The 17,054-nt window shown below is 40.1% G+C and overlaps 2 protein-coding genes and 1 long non-coding RNA gene across 3 annotated transcripts in view; all 3 read right to left on the bottom strand.

Annotated features, from left to right (window-relative positions):
• Positions 1-2,176, bottom strand: part of LOC146478289 (phospholipase B1, membrane-associated-like) — an 11,791-nt gene extending 9,615 nt beyond the window's left edge. Inside the window, exons 1-2 of the mRNA XM_085111812.1 lie at positions 2,093-2,176; positions 311-682 (exon numbers count right to left, since the gene is read on the bottom strand). Of these exons, the coding sequence (XP_084967938.1) occupies positions 311-682; positions 2,093-2,156 (436 nt within the window). The 5' untranslated portion in view covers positions 2,157-2,176. The remainder of the gene's footprint in view (positions 1-310; positions 683-2,092) is intronic.
• LOC146478278 (uncharacterized) overlaps positions 1-17,054 on the bottom strand; it is a 164,261-nt gene that overhangs the window by 29,649 nt on the left and 117,558 nt on the right. The window lies entirely within an intron of this gene.
• Positions 14,118-15,141, bottom strand: LOC146478288 (transforming growth factor beta-2 proprotein-like). Its single transcript, XM_085111673.1, has one exon. It carries the CDS (start codon positions 14,901-14,903, stop codon positions 14,118-14,120), a length of 786 nt encoding a protein of 261 aa, XP_084967799.1. The 5' UTR covers positions 14,904-15,141.

The following is a 17,054-nucleotide window of genomic DNA, read 5'->3' as shown; positions in this document are numbered from 1 at the left end:
CACAAAAACCAACATTCCCAAATTCCAACTGTCCCACTCCGTGAAAGCCACTGAAATTTCCATTCATTTTTTATTTTTATTTTTTTTCATTATTTATCTGTAGTAAGAATCTTGCATTTAAGAAGAGGCAGAAGATGAATATAACAAACATCTTATCAGTTAATTCTCTCATCTGTATACTAGGTGATGAAACTCAGAGCTGCTGGCATATATAAGCTTTAATTTTCAGACAGCAAAAGTTACTTATTGCCTTCACAGAGATAACTCTACAGATGCATTCAATCAAAATAACATGAAGGATTTTTCTTACCTAAAACATCAATAGTCGCTGACACACCACCATAGATGCAAGAATAACTACCAAGTACATCAAGAGTAACATTTGAGAATGAAATAGCAGTTTTTGTCATATCACTGGACCAGTAACGCATATTTTTCACTGTCTCAGCCTTAGGACCAACTTTGTACCATTCAACAAGTTCATTTTTTTTGTCCCAGTGATCTTCATCGGTGGGCAGCGATGGAGAGATGCCGCATATCAACCGTAGAGTGCTTCTGCTGTGTTCCTTTGCCATGACTACCTCTGAAGTGTGGACATTTTCTTGTCGTGGATCGTCCCATAAATAGCCGACTTCCACTGAAGTTACATTGATTATCAGTGAAGACAAGCCAGTGGCAAATGCTAAAAACAGAAAATAGACTGACATTCTTAAATCTATTCAACAAAGAGCAATACAACAAGATGCAATACTGGCAAAGGATAATCCTCAAAAAGCACCGAGCACCATTCTAGGAGGATTGATACAGTCACTTAGATATACACTGTACACAGAGAAAATACAATTATCTAATGAGCGTACTATGTAAATTCATATAAAAATACGAGAAAAATATCATCTTTATGTATATGTTGTGATTTAATTTTTTGTTGTTTGGTTTAAAACTTTTCAAACCAGTTTAATTTCTATTTTCCTTTGTGTAGTATCCATTACCATGATCTGAGACAAACGGAAATAAACAAAAATCAAACAAATTGAAGGGCTAAGTGCATACACGTCTTCTTACAGCTATGTTGAATTTTAAGTCAATTTTTAGTTTCCCTCAAAAGTGCCTGAATTTTTGCACGCGGCCTTCAATTTAGTCAGAGAACATCGCTCTGTCTGTGTGTGCTTTTTTTCTGCTGTTAAGAAAACAAATTGGAGGGATGTAGCTGCGCCAGAAAGCATCCAGTCGTGTTTTGAACTTTCCATACATTTCCCTGTATTTTCTTCCTGTGAACTATTTTTAACGGCAGTTCACAGCCGTTCGCTATACAGACAAATGTATGGAAATGTCAAAACGCAACTACATGCTTTCTAATACAGCTACATTCCTCAGTTATTTTCTGTAAAATTCTTTGCCTAGTGCCTAACGTTTCCAATTCATGAATTTTTCAGAAGCGATGTTTTATGAAAATTATTTGACATCGGATTTCCATACAAACACTGTTATTTCAGGACGTGTTTGCCTACCCATCAAGATGGCTTCCGAAACCGTGATAAGGTCTATGATTTCAGACAATTACAAAATACGACTTACATTCTAGCACTACATGCATGACTATGCACTACATAACGGAATAACACTTTTGAGTGGCCGATCTCCCGTAGCAAACCTTCTTTTGAGTGGCGAGAGATCCACCAGTACTGTTGATATTTTTTCACAATTTTTTTTTTAATTTATTACGTAAAATACAGCTCAGTTCCTTTCATATAACCTTACAATTTTTTGAGTAATGTATTCGATTGAGGCATTTAAAAGTAGAATCGCTGAGCACTAGCGGCAAAAAAAGAAAAGGTTAAAGCTGGAGATGTATCGATATGAATTAACCTAAAAACTGTTGGCCATTTAGGTTTATTAACGCATTTTTTACAAAACTGCAGTTGAAGTTTTGCAGATAGATTAAGCTTATTGTTTATTTTCATCTACGTACCACAAAGCGTCCTCAACGAGTTAGCCTTCAAATACTCTTATTTTTTCCAAAAAAAAATAGGTAACGTAGTACCAAAAACTGAAATAAACTAGTTTGGAAAATTTTTAATTAAGTACTTACCACGATGAACGACAAAAACGTAAAAAACCGTCAGTTTCCAAGCAATCGTATAAACAGACGCCATATTTTTTCACCCGTCTTTCTGGAATCTGCGCCCGAGATATCACCTTATTGCTCAGCGTACTCTTTGATCAATCCCAGTCTCTTCTTCGTCAGTCGTTTTAACGGCCATTGCTGCACCGATATCTATACACCCGAGAAAATAAGTTTTTTCCCCCGAAAAGTATTATACAGCTTTTTATAGAAAACAACGACGTGAAAACATTATTTTCTCCCCCCAAAAACAGCTTCCATTTTCATTCTGTTCAGAATCACACTTCCTGTTAAAAAAATCATTCAACATGCAGATCGATGCAGAAATGCACCCTTTTTACGCGGGATGCCCTGAGGGGGCATACCGTGTCTAAAAACGGGTCGATTTCTTTTTTTTTTACGCGGGATGCCCTGAGGGGGCATACCGTGTCTAAAAACGGGACGATTTCTTTTTCCTCGTAGCCACAAATCTGTATATTAATTTATTCATTAAACCCTCCCCTCTCCTACTCGGGATGTATTGTTCTGATTGTCTTCAACAACAGCAGGCCAATCAAAATCCATTCTTGTCGCTTATATCGCGAGGGAGGGGACCCACTCACCCCTACCTGTGTGACGTCAACGCATCATTTGATATATTTATTAAAAAACAGATTAAATTTTTGGCGCCGTATTGTTAACATGTTGTGGACTCAAGTGTGCCGTTTTCAAACGGAAATTTCACCATTTCGAAGCGGTAAATCGAAAGAATAACTTCTAAGAAGCACTCGACATCTAAAACGGTGGAAATTGGAGAGTTCATGGCGAAGGAATCGTGCTCTCTTTGACAGTCTTAGACCACGATTGCAGACAGAAAAGAGGTCATTGAGCAGCTTACGTTATCGCAATGGAATTCCCGCAATTTCCCTTGAAATCCTGAGAAGCATAACGCAAGGGAAACAACGTAACGCGATCTTCGTGACTCAAACTATTCCATTAGCAAGGATTGTTTTATAAATCTGCGAAACATACAGTTGGAATAAATGAATCAGCCCCAGCATCACGCGTAATGCCAGTATAGCAGGCATCTTGTTTTTTTTTCTTCCTCGTGGTCACAAATCGGTACATTAATTTATTCATTAAACTCTCCCCTCTCCTACTCGAGATGTATTGTTCTGATTGTCTTCAACAACAGCAGGCCAATCAAAATCCATTCTTGTCGCTTATATCGCGAGGGAGGGGACCCACTCACCCCTACCTGTGTGACGTCAACGCATCATTTGATATATTTATTAAAGACATTAAATTGTGGCGCCATATTGTTAACATGTTCTGGACTCAAGTGTGCCGTTTTCAAACGGAAATTCCACCATTTTGAAGCGGTAAATCGAAAGAATAACTTCTAAGAAGCACCCGACATTTAAAACGGTGGAAATTGGTGAGTTCCTGGCGAAGAAATCGTGCTTCGTTTGACAGTCTTAGACCACGACGCGAGACTGAAAAGAGGTCATTGAGAAGCTTACGTTATCGTAATGGAATTTCACACATTTCCGCTGATAGTCTGAGTCGTGTAACACAAGGGAAACAACGTAACGCGATCGTCGTGACTCAAACTATTCCATTAGCAAGGATAGTTTTATCAATCGGCGAAGCATACAGTTGGAATAAATGAATCAGCCCCAGCATCACGCGTAATGCCAGTATAGCAGGCATCTTGTTTATTCATTAAACTCTCCCCTCTCCTACTCGGGATGCATTGTTCTGATTGTCTTCAACAACAGCAGGCCAATCAAAATCCATTCTTGTCGCTTCTATCGCGAGGGAGGGGACCCACTCACCCCTACCTGTGTGACGTCAACGCATCATTTGATTTATCCATTAAAGCTTGATTAAATTGTGGCGCCATATTGTAAACATGTTCTGGACTCAAGTGTGCCGTTTTCAAACGGAAATTTCACGATTTTGAAGCGGTAAATCGAAAGAAGAACTTCTAAGAAGCACTCGACATCTAAAACGGTGGAAATTGGAGAGTTCCTAGCGAAGGAATCGTGCTTCCTTTGACAGTCTTAGACCACAATTGCAGACAGAAAAGAGGTCATTGAGAAGCTTACGTTATCGCAATGGAATTCCCGCAATTTCCCTTGAAACCCTGAGTAGCGTAACACAAGGGAAACAACGTAACGCGATCTTCGTGACTCAAACTATTCCATTAGCAAGGATGGTTTTGTAAATCGGCGAAGCACACAGTTGGAATAAATGAATCAGCCACGGCATCTCGCGTAATGCCAGTATAGCAGGCATCTTGTATATCCTAAGAAACCGTGGCGAGGATATGAGAGCTTTTTAAATAGAATATTTGTCCATTCGATTGCACCGGGAGGAATTCGAACACAGCGTGATCCCCGCAAATCCTTTCTATTGACACTTAGATTGAGAACTTTATCTCAAATTCTTCAGCAAGAGTATTAAATCAGATGGTAATTTGTTCCTCCCATGCTTTAAAAACGTGTCGCAAAAAAGTCACATCTCAAGTGATAAGCCAAGGCTTTTTCCTTTATATAACCAATCAGTGTATAAACGAAACAACCTATATTGCTGGTTATATCTTAGATCAGGTCCTCTCTCATTCTCCCCCCACTATCTCGGATCACAGATTAGTTCATATGCTACACGTGTTGCTAATGACAAAGGAGGGTCATTGAGAACAAAAGCGTCTAACCCTGTGATCCAATAAGTTATCCCCTCCGACAGTCTTTTGTTATTTAATGAGATGTCATTCATCCATAAATGAGAACTTTACACAGTCGCGAGCCGGCATAGTAAAAGGGTGGAGCACTCTAGCGCAGTGGTTTGGAAAACATTTTAACTTCACGTTTTAAAAGATGATGACACATCCGAATCATAAAACGATTATTCCGTTCTCGTTTCTGATATTTGTGATGCTAGTTATCCTTGTAGAGGGTCGTTCAAAGATTGACAGGAACGGTCCAACTGAGGCATCACAGGCAAAAAGCCCAAAAGAAAAAGGTTTGTCTATCTTAAATTTTTCATTATTATTTCATATTTTCTGATTATAAAAAAAAATCTGTATAAGACCTGTTGTAGTACCGACGATTAACTTTGACGTTAGCATATTTCAGTTAGGCTTAGAGCCTGTTATTAAAGAGGAGAACGCTGATTTTTATGAGGAATGTCGAAAGCGGCAAATCACAATCAAATCGTGGTTTGATTGTAACTGATTTTCCTCATGACAAATAGTTGAAGGTTTAAACGGCTGAAAATAAAATATACACTACGCAGAAAAAGATTAAAACATAGCTGATAAGTTTGCAAAAAGCCTATGTTTAATTTCATCTTTTAATGTCATTTTGTTTTTTCATTGCTGTCTTCTTAAGATTCCTTCAGCTGGCAGTTTAGTAATGGCGACTCTCACTCCAAGAAGAGAACAAGCATTTGTGAGCTAATGAGTGAGGAACGACGTTACGGACAAGGTAATTTCTAAATAACTTTTAATTTCACATATTTGAATAGGTTCTTATCTAAAAGAACAAAAACGAAATTCGAATGGATACCAGGAGAGAACGATTACAACACTGTATTTTTCAAGGCATGCCCTATTTCAAAGATAATAAGGAACTACCACAGCTAACAGGTGACCTTAATCTCGCTGAATTTTGCGCACTGAAAAAATATTATCTCTTGTTTATCAAAAATGTCGACAGGCCTGTACTTTGCAAGAACTAATCTTCGCCGATTTTGAGGAATCGATGGAATGGTTTAGATTTTGCGAAATCGTCTACCAAATTTTAATCACCATTCAGTTTTAGCAAGAAAACCATCTCTTGCACAGTCAAACCTGGAAATCCCCATTTTAGTTATTGAACTAGAATCTACACCAAAAGCATGCAAGTAATGAACATAAGGCTCGTTGAAGAAAACTTCGGATCTTCCTCGAATGTCGTCAAATGAATGAAAACGTTCGGACGGTATTCGGACAATCTTCGTAAATTGGTCGTAAATTCTCCGCCGAGAATCTTCTGAATTAGTGCTGTCGTTAACACAATAAATGAAAGAACCGTATAACTTGTTTTCTTGACTTCTTTTATAGCCCTTCATCATAAAAATAAACTTATTATTCTCCCAATATCTTTTCTTTAGGAGTGGACTTGCAGTCTGTTGAGAGAAACATCAACACCTGTCGTATCAGATCTGTTCCAGTATCAGCAGATTCCGAACGGCGCGGTCTGGTAACTACTGTCTACCGTATTTAGTTGTCACTCGAATTATCGCCCCTCGTTTGACCTTTTTGAGTTTGCGAGTTCGCCTCGTTTTCCTCTGCCTTCAGAGGCAAACGAAGTATTAAAGTAAAATAAACTGGTTCTCGGTTCGTGCAAGGAAAATCCATATATACTGGTCTTGGTTAATTGTGTTTTAAAGGTTAGGTTTGAGTCAGGTGCAGCCCTAGGGAAAGTCAGGCACATGAGGTGAACATTTCTTAAATTCTGACAAATTTTGTTAAAAATTAAAATTCGGAGGCCACTTGTTTACCACGACGACTCCACTGGCTTGCCAGCAGAAAATTATGATCCGCCTGTTTTGTAACAACAAGTGGATTTTATTAGACTCATTAAAATATACTCTCTTGACACTTAATACACAATAGCTACTGCAAACTACAATATAGGGGGCGAGATGTGTGTAAACTGAAAGGCGAGTGAGGGGGATAAATGAACCTTGCGGTTTTCGAGTTACCCACCTTCCTTTAACGTGCAAAACAAATGAGATAAAGGGACTGATAGAGACAAGTAGATAGCGTATTATTTGTATTCCATCTGCGTAGCCTTGCAATTTCCCACATATGTGCGTGGCTCATGAAAGTTCAGTCGAGAAATTGGTTTCGTTAGACGGACAGATGGAGGTCATTAGCGCTCTAGGCTGTCGCTGTCTCGACCCGCGCCGCTTCTGTCACAGGGAGACCAATATCCGGGTATTCCACTGGGGATCCAGATACGAAAAAGCAGTTGATGTCGGTCGTTGTGTTGGCTCGTGCAACAAGGGTAAGAAGTACGACAGGCATACGTACAGCACTATCAGTATGTCTTAAAGAATTTCCAACATGGAGCAAGCAACAAATCTGTTGTAAAACTTCATATGTATGCGTAATGACAAGTTGTCCCTTAAAAATCTCGCTGAAAATAGGGATACAACTTTCGAATTTCAAATAAATCAAAAACTCATGTTCCAAGATTCGCTCCACTCCAGAATGGCACCCTAGGCTTGAATTCAGATCCACGGGTGAGTGATTATGAGGTCGTTTAGGCAAACGTAGGACTTCTACAAATGGTGTCGGAAATCATGATCAGTTGTGAAATGAACGTAGTTTTGAAAAAGACAAACGTTCCAGGACCTAGATTACCGGAAGTCAACCCAAAGAAACGTACATCGAGAGGGTGGTTTCCGAGGTTTGTTCCTCTTTGCCAAACGATCCCAGAAATCATAGCACTCCGTGAATGCTCCCAGACTCCACATAATTGTCGTAGTGGCTTTTACTGCTGATCAGTAAATAGGTAGCGAAATCCAGTTTTGAGTGACGTGTGATAATCTAAGTGTGAGAATTTGGTTTAAACACAAGTGGTACGGTAGCCCTGAAGTTTGTATTTCAAACCAAAATATTGGGCAACAATATGTATTTCTTTTATTCTCGCTGCTTTCCTTTTCTCCACCGTTATCACTCGATCATCAGTCTACCTAACCTGCGAACGCAGACGTGTTTCCGGCTGTCGCTTTCTAGTTGAAATTTTTTCGAGGTTTGGTTGAGCAGTCTCCCTGGTTATTAACTCCTTAACTTGCTGATGCAATATCTTTATTTTTTTAGGAAAGAAAACATGCCAGGCCATTGACACGAAAGTTGTAAATGTTAGAGGTCCAAATGGTAAGTGATATAATGGCAGAACGTCTGACTTCTCATACTGCGGCTAGCAGAGATCACCCCTGTCTGCCAGGGAAGGTATTAGAAGGAATAACTCCCACTTGCCAGGCTCGCAAACATCTGTCCGCGACGTTATTTGTGAGAGTAGAGCTTCATACAATCAATTAAGAGTTGTCTTGAGCCCAAGCGATGCACGCCTGGATGGAGAGAGGCGCTGTGACAATAACGCGTCTTTCTAAAACACGCGATTTACTAGTCATTAGATTAGTAGATGTATCTACACTACGAAAGCTGAAGGCGCTTTTACACAAGGTACTTTTTCTCTAAAACGTGCAACACAATGCTGACCAGAGCATTGCGTTGTAAGTTACAGTTGCGGTTTAAAACTATGCGAAGAAGGCAGAACTTAGCAAGTGCTTTTGGTATCCAAAAAGGAAATTGAAGGTAACCATGCATTTTTCAGAGATAATAAAGCTTCAATTTTGAAAGAAAAACATCATACATTGCTTTGTATTTTACTGCTTTTTAGAACAATTGTTGCTTAATTATCTCTAAAACATGCGTGGTGACCCCCAAATTTCTTTTTGGATTTCAACAGCCCTTGCTAAGATCTGCTTTTCCCGCATGGTCACCCGCGCCAAACCGCGCAAAAATACTTCGGTATTAGTAGGTACCGTCGTTAATAGGTTTTAGTAAATTTTCAACTTATTCTTCCTGTGATTTCGTAGGAGCTAACTGCGTGAAAAAGATCTTAAAATGCGGCTGTGCTCGAAGCTGTTATCGAGCATCCTTCCGCCAGGTCTTTACTACCACCATATTTGATGAAAAGGCAAAAAGAAATGTAACGCTACAAGAGGTGAGTTCAACTTTTAAAACCTTTCCTTTCCCCTTTAGACCTGTAAACATGATGATTTATTCCGATCCCTGCAAACGAATCTTTCGAACTGTCTTTCAGCTTAATTATTTAAGCTAGGAAAGAAGTACTTTTAGAAAGTTAAATAGCGTTGCATATAAATTGCGCCATCTAAAAAATTGTAATCAGATCAAATGAACCAATCAGAACCAGACGAAGGACAGCGGGTACCAAACGCAGGCCTGACGCGCAGAGCAAATCATGATAAGTTTTTATTTTGTTCCTGATTGATTAAAAAAATCGGATTAGTTTTGATTCTTTGGTGAATAGCACTGTTGATTATTGGATAGGAAATTATGTTTGAGGATTTGTTATTGTCCTTTCTCAATAAATCCTAGCAAAACGACAACTAATAAATTACAATTCAACACTGAGGGAAAAAGAAAATTTTTTTTTGTATCCATAGGTTGTTGACATTGGACGCTGTGTTGGAGAATGTTCCAAAGCGAACAAAGGACATTGCCTTCACAGGTAAGGAAAAATAGATAAGCGTGAATAATTAAAATCAACATCCAGTGTGACTCACGTGACAGGTGCTAGAAAAGAGGAGGGAAGAGGGAAATAGAGCGTATGCGCGAAGCGAAGACAGAGCGGCGGAAATGAAGGAATTTTTATTGCCTGAGGCAATAAAAATTCCTTCATTTCCGCTTAACCGCGGTTGAGACGCGCCCCGTACTTCCCACAACACTGATGTATGTCCATTGTCCTTATTGTTGTTATTTTGTTTGATTTCTTTTGGAAATGGCCCTTTCCGACTATGCCTAATTCATAAATTGCTTATTTTTAAAGGGTGGTTAATCCTCTATGGCGCCCAGGCTCTACGCTCCCTCCCAAAGTGTGCATGCTGTCGTCACAGTCGGGGGAGACTGGTGGAAAGTGTCGTCCCAGGTCCTTTGAGGCACGAGTGCTTTTTGCCGCTGCTGGTGCTCCGAAGTCTATTGACGTCGTAAAACACTGCAAATGTTACTGATTATATAGTTACACATAATCAAAAATTCTCACAAAGTGAAGCACCAAATTACCATTTATTACGTCTGGCGGTCCGCACCGAGGAGATTAATCTTTACTCTCATTTTAATACGACGGCCACTTTAGCAACTCTTTTCTCTTCTTTTCTATTTATCAGATTAATTAGAGCGGTTTTCAATCGAGTGTCGTAAAACCGTAACCAAAGTAATTACTCTGGCCAATCACAACAGACGCAAACAGCGCAATGAACCAATCAGAATTCAAAGCACTGAAATCCATGTAACCGGCGTCAAGCGCGGGAAAACGCGTGCGAACGAGGCACGATTGGTTTTGGTTTAACATCTTATTGGTTGAGAAAGTGGCGCGAGTTTTGCCTTAACCAATCACAGAACGTTGTAATGCAAAACCAAAGCAAACCGGTAATTACTTTCGACACTCAATTGAAAACCGTCCTAACATTTTATTCAGTTCACAGTTGTTAACTTATCATAGGCTAAATAGTAGATTACAATTTGTGTTTAGACTGGTTAGTTAGTATAAGAAAACATTGGTGCGGGGAGCCCATGACTAGAAGACTCTATCCCTCGTACTAAGCCTTGCAGTCAACCCTTTTCTGGGAAGATTTTTTCTTAGAACGGCTCTCAGGGGACCTCTGAAACGCCGCCAGTCCAAATAACCAATCAGAGAAGAGCAATGACAATCAAATTGCCACACGTCATACCTTTTCACCGCGGGAAAAACAGTTTTAAAACTAAATCAACTAGGGATAGGGTTGACTTAGCCGGAGGCTCGTAGCCCGTTATACTGGGGTGGGTTAGGTGTTCTGATAAGCTAGCAACTTGGTAGTGAAGGTCTGGAAACACACGGGTATGTATTTGAAGCCACGACGGCAACACTTAATCCGAACGCCGGACCACAGGCAGCCCAACCTCAGGACAACTCATTCTCAATTTGGTGTCTCAATACTGAGCACTTGACAAACGCATGACCGGGAGGAAAAGTTATCCGATCCCCACCCCCAACAAGATCTTTCCTGTTTACCTATTTCTTGTAGAGCATGCCTGTTTTAAGCCTGGGTGCCATATGCCAGACATGATGAATGGTAAGCGACCATAGTATTCACCTTTAACGCGGTTGATTCTCTTGGAACTTCCATTCTAGTAAGCGACTTCAGCTTTTAGCTAAGCAAGTATCTTCATACATCCTTGTTTATAGATCAAACTCAGTTGTTTAGCCGCTGAGTAAATGAGGGTGAAGTTGCTTCAACTCTGTAGCCTGCGTAACAGTCGATTCCAATCTCGTACGCAGATCTCACTGCAGGTTTGGAAATGTAAAAATGTGAGATCTCTCTTCCGCCTCACCGTGGGAGATCTGGGTACGAGATTGAGCCGTTTCCTTACCAAGCGAGTGCGAGAAACGAACGAAAGCTTCAGGAGAGAGGGAGCAAAAACAACAACAACAAACAAACAAAAAATTGGGTTTGGCGTTCCAAGCATTGAACCTCCTGCGCCCGTCGGAAATGGAACGACTGTTGCGCAAGCTATCAACTCTGAAGAGTGCTGTTTGGAATCGCATTGGAAAGTTCCTTGATCAAGAAGATTGCTAATTTGTACACTTGCACTGGAACACTAAATACTATTTTAGTCACACTTCTAAATAAAAGCACTTGAAAATAACTGTATTGACCTGGTCTTGCATGTCAGTATTTCTCACTCCGAATTTAAAGATGGCCAGTGGGTGGTTTCACTAAAATCAATAGGTGGTTTGCAATCAATCCCTAGCTAGAGATCCAAAAGGGAATGGTGTGGCAGCCATGTTGGATTTTGTCATCCTTTTTGGATCTGCAGGGATTGGTTGCAAACCACTTAAATACTGTGCAGCGCCTAATAATATGTTAAGAAAGAACAAAATTGTCTATCACAGACTTCTTAAAATTTAATGTAGAATGCCTGGCGACCAGACAAACTTGTTTTATTTGTCTTACGCTCGCCACAGCCCGCGCGCAGCCGTCATCTGATCCTCCAAAAAGCGCGGGAAAAATGTGCGCCTGGCACATTATTTGAGAACATACCGCCATCTTGCAATCCAGACTACGGCGGACGGGCAGAAAAAGAAAGTGGCTTGATTTTCAGGTAAGTTTTTATTATTACACGTACAATATCACGTTAGCTTACTTTCAGTTACTTTACATATCTCGTTTGTCCGCTAAATCTCAGACAAGCTTCAATCTTCTCACAAGTAAGCTTACTTTATGGCTAGTACATGTAAACATTGACTCAGTTCTAAATTAAAGGCTGAGCTAGTCGATTTACATTCAGATAAAACGTTATTTACGCAGGTGAAACGAACGATCATTGGTTTCTCAAACATATAGGCTTACATGCATGTCTTATAACTGTCTTGTTTTATACACTGACTCAACGAGATACTCTTATTCTTTGTTGCTGTATAGTACTGCAGGGCGCGAACTTGGTCTTTATTTACACAAAGAGCAGTGAGCTTATTTCAGTGTATTAAAACAAAAACAAGTTCATATGCTTGGAGTAGATTAGTTATTTAGGCAAGATTTCTGCACAGCCTGTATACATTAATGTAACTTATGACCAAGTAAATATAATGTGTGCATATTTCTTAAACACATTCTCCAATTCAAGCTCAATTCATGCTCTCTAGCTGTTTGTGTAAGAGGTGCTGTACAATTAATATAGGGGGCTGTGCAGAAATATTTCTGTTATTTATTCTATTCGCAGAAAACTTGAAAATTGGTTGCATTTCACCAGCAAAGTGCTGGTAATGATTTTCTATGTGAAGTGCATTGAAGAAAGATTTTGTATTTGTTTTATCCATTGTATAGTTCCAGAAAATAAACATACCCCCCCCCCCCCCTCACTCCCTAGAAGGAATTTTTTCTTAGACCCCCTACCCCTCTGGAAATTCCAATTTAGCTTCATACATTTCTATAAAGCATTTGGCCTCTGAGATCCCCCCCCCCCCCCCCTGGAATTTCTAGTCCCTTCTGTGTGTCTAGTGTGTTGAGGATTGAGGGGAAGGGGAGTGGGGTAATGGATATTTTCTGGACCTCTAAATGTGGACAGTGTGGTTGTTGTAAGAAAGATTCTCACACACAATTGGGAGCCATGGCAAGCTGAACCCAGCAGTGGTGAATGGCAACAAGAAAGTAGCGAACGACAACAAACCATGTGACATAGAATCTATGGACTAGCACCCAGGCTCCGAGCAGTGTGTGAGAAAAAACATTTCTACTTTCTTCGTTCCATAGCAAGTAGCAAACAACACTAGTATTCCACATTCCATGAGCTTGGGTTTGAGTCATTAGCGTCACCTTGTTGGAGTGGCCCCACCCATCCATGTGTGTCATTGATTCCAATCAGGGGGACTAAGCTAATGCGGTTTGATTGACTGTATTCCGGAATAAGAAGAATAATAGGAATAGCTGTTAGATTTCTGTTTTTCAAGTAAATTCGGGAAGACATTTCTGCAAACGTTCGCTGACAGGAGATAATTTACAGTGCAACAAATTCAACCGAGGCCACCAAAAAAAAAACCGACCCTTTGAAATTAAAAGAAATGTTCTCGTTTTTGATCGGTTTACAAATTACCAAAGCCAGACTCCTTTTTTGTTAACGTGACCTGTGACTGGCTGATCAATGTTGGGTGGCCCCGGTTGAGTCCGTTGCACTGTAAGAGCCATTTACTCCAGTGACTCCAAAAACCTCTTATGACGACTTTCTTGTCATCATTTTAGGGTATGTATTTCTATTCCAGAATAGGGTCAATCGGACGTACCTTAAGACTTTTTCTCTGCCCCACTCTCATAACATGTTGAATCTTTCTTATTCTATTATTGTCAAGTTAAATACTGGTATCATGTAAAAGGATACATACATTATTTGGTTTGGTTTGTTTCTAAAAATTCTCTCTTTGTTTGGTCTTATATGTACAATGTACAAGAGTTCATTTTTATCAGAGATTCTGTCTGTTTGGTTTTCTATTTCACTCAATTTGCAATGTTTGCAAGTTGTTGTCTGGAATAACTTCAGGGATGGATTCAAAGGCAGCAAAATACAGAGATTGGCTTACAATTCGGTGGAACAGTCCGCTTGTACTTGCTGTTTTTGGTTCTGCGCCTGCATTGCCAAGAAATAACATCATAAAACGCCATTGATACTATATATAAGCACTCAGAGGCATGTGCACTCGCTGACCGCCATATTTGACAATTCATCCACCTTTGGCTGTCCATTCTTAAAGTACAAAATCACCAGTGGTTCATACGCCTTGGGTACGCAGCAGGGGTCCCCTGGGGCATCAGGGTTAATTTTGTTGTACAGCGCCATTATGGATGTGTGGTGATTCTGTTTGGTACCTCCCCACAACAAAGGGCATCGGCCTGCGCAGTAGTTGGCGTAATAACCTTTGGGAGCATGGATCCATTTCCAGCGCAGATCCTTTCTGAAGTCAATATAAAGTGATCGGAGACAGCATCGGGGGTTTCGAGGTTGCTTCTTGCAGAATTCCCAGTCCAGAGACCGCCTGTTTCTACGTCGACTTGTAGAATGTACTCGTTCACGGGGAACGAACCACACCAAGATGTTTGGCCACGGTTCGTCTTCTTCCGTGGTTTTGTACACTGGCCCACCGAGATAAATTGGAGAAACATCAGAAGTTGCAGAGCTTGTCACCGTCACCGTAAGACCATTGTTTCTTTCTGGGTCGTTTAACCATCCGCGCATCACAGACGTGACGTCTAAGGAAATCCACTTCTCCTCGTTGGAGAGACTCAATTTTGAATCAAGCGCATAGGAACAGCCATATTTAGTGCTGTTTTCCGATCCTTTGGTGTTTTCACAGACGTCTATTCGCACGTTACTCAGAGGCTGTCGTTCGTTTGGTGTTTGATAGAGCCGCAGCTCTGCCAAGGATACTCGCGCGCTGTCTGTCGCCAGCTTTTTGATGTTGAATTTCATTGAGTAGACATCACTTATTTCCTTGGAGCCTGTAAGAGTGGTTTTATCAGAAAATTCCAGAAGTTCTTAAATTAAGTTAAATTGGAATCTTCAGCCGGGTTAAGAGGGCAAGGGAGAGTCCAATTACTAGCAAAATCCTTGAAAAAGGTCTAGTGGTACGGTATGCGATTTACAAAAAAATAAGAAATAAATAAAAAATACCGTGATATGCTTTCAGATAATTTTCTATAAAGAGCACTTCAGCTTGTTAGCAGACTATTTAACCGATTTATCAAGTTTGTACTTCACATTTTGAAAATTATTATTAATTAACTACAAAACTTCACGGGTTTTCTATTTTCTATGAAGTTCATTTATGCCTCTCTTCCTCTTCCTCTTCTACTTCCTCTTCCTCAACTTTCCTCGCATGAAAAAAATCTGACTTATTCTTGAACTGCCGTGATGTGTTAAAACTACTGTGGTGACTCTCAAATTTCCTTTGCCGCAAAATGCCTAGCTTGCCTGAAGCGAATTTCAAGCCCACTTTTGTGTGATTTGGTTTGTGTATAAATATTACACCTTGACTTGTTTCCGGGTTCCGGTAGCTTTTTCGATTTATACCAAATTTAAGGACGAAAAGTCGAAGAGGATCTGTCAAACGGCTTCGGTAAGGTAAGTTAATCTTCAATACAGCTTTTGTTCTGACAAAGGCAAATCTGTTTGCAGTGATACCAGATCAAAATGAAAAATGATGAATATTGGCGGTTACATGACTGAAGTTTGTTTACACTGGTCAGTCGAAATGCCTTGCCTGTTCCACGTTTCACAAGAGTTCTATTAAGTCGATCGGGTTAGTTTGTCGTATTCGTTGTTTTATTCGCATGCACACCCCTGCTCTTTTCCTGAGGTCAAATGCTAAATCGTTTAATCTACTTAGTCTTACTTTTGAACCTGTAGATGAATTTGATTACCATACATTGCCATCAGCTACGAAGCAGCACTTTTTTGTAGCTGTTTGTTAAGGTCGTCCAAAAATCTTTAGAGACGTTTGATAATATCCTGTGATGATTCAGGTGAAGGCTACTGAAGAGTACTTTTTTTGTGTGTGATGCTTATTTGGTTCACAATTAAAGTGGTCCGTGTAGCTCAGCTTAGTCTGTGGACAACGTGGCTATTTGAATGAAACCAATTGAGCATTTCTTTTCAGTAGTCATTTACAGCTGTAGGTGGTTCTAATTTTTGAATCTGTAGATTAAATGCTCAACTGTGACCATTCAAGTGAAAGCTATCGAGCATTTCCTTCCTATGATACTCAGTATTAATTGCGTTTTTCAACGCGGTTCTAGCTTTTGAATCTGTTGATGAAATTCTCAACCGTGAAAATTCAAATAAAAATACTGTGCTGTGCTTTTTGTGCTGTTTATTTTGCAGTATAATCCTAAAATATGGCCATTTAAATTAAAGCTATTGAGAAGTAGTTTTTACTTTCTTATGGTGCTGTTTGTTATGCTGTACAAGGTGGTTCTAACACCCAAACGTGGACCATTCAAATGAATCCCTATTGCGCAGTGCTTTCCAGACGTGCTGTTTATAATGGTGGACAAGATGGTTCTAACATTTGAGTCGGTGGGTGAAATCCTAAAGTGTGCCATTGAACTTATCAAAGCTGTTTCCGTAAACAGTGCTTTTCAGCCGAGCTGTTTATCGTGGCGGTCAACGTGGTTCTAACATTTGAGACGGCTGGGTGAAATCTTAAAGTGTGCCATTCAACTGAAACCTGTTTGCGTAAACGTGCTGTTTGTTGTAGCGAACAAGGTGGTTCTAACGGTTAAGTCGATGGGTGAAATCCTAAAGTGTGACCATTCAACTGACAGCTGTTGAGCAGTACTTTCCTGTGGTGCTGTTGGTTTTCTTAAGTGAGTTTTAAGAAAATCTGTCAACTTTACACTCTCTTGGGACATAAAGGTAACAGCATATCATTTTCGTGTCGTACTTACTCGTTATCACCGTTTTGGCAAACTCTTTTTCCAGTACGAGTCTTTCAACTCTCTTAGCAAAGTATTCCTCGTCCGCCTCCATTTGAGATCGGCACATTTTGGACTCGAGAAAGAGTTTGTCTTTTTCCTGTACGGCGCTTCTGTACGTTTGCATCACATCACGAGTGACATTCGA

This window comes from Pavona decussata, unplaced genomic scaffold, assembly GCF_977016875.1.
Source record: "Pavona decussata unplaced genomic scaffold, jaPavDecu1.1 SCAFFOLD_64, whole genome shotgun sequence".
Lineage (NCBI taxonomy): Eukaryota > Metazoa > Cnidaria > Anthozoa > Scleractinia > Agariciidae > Pavona > Pavona decussata.
Note: the sequence above shows the minus strand (reverse complement) of the source record. Positions and strands in the feature narration are given on the sequence as shown.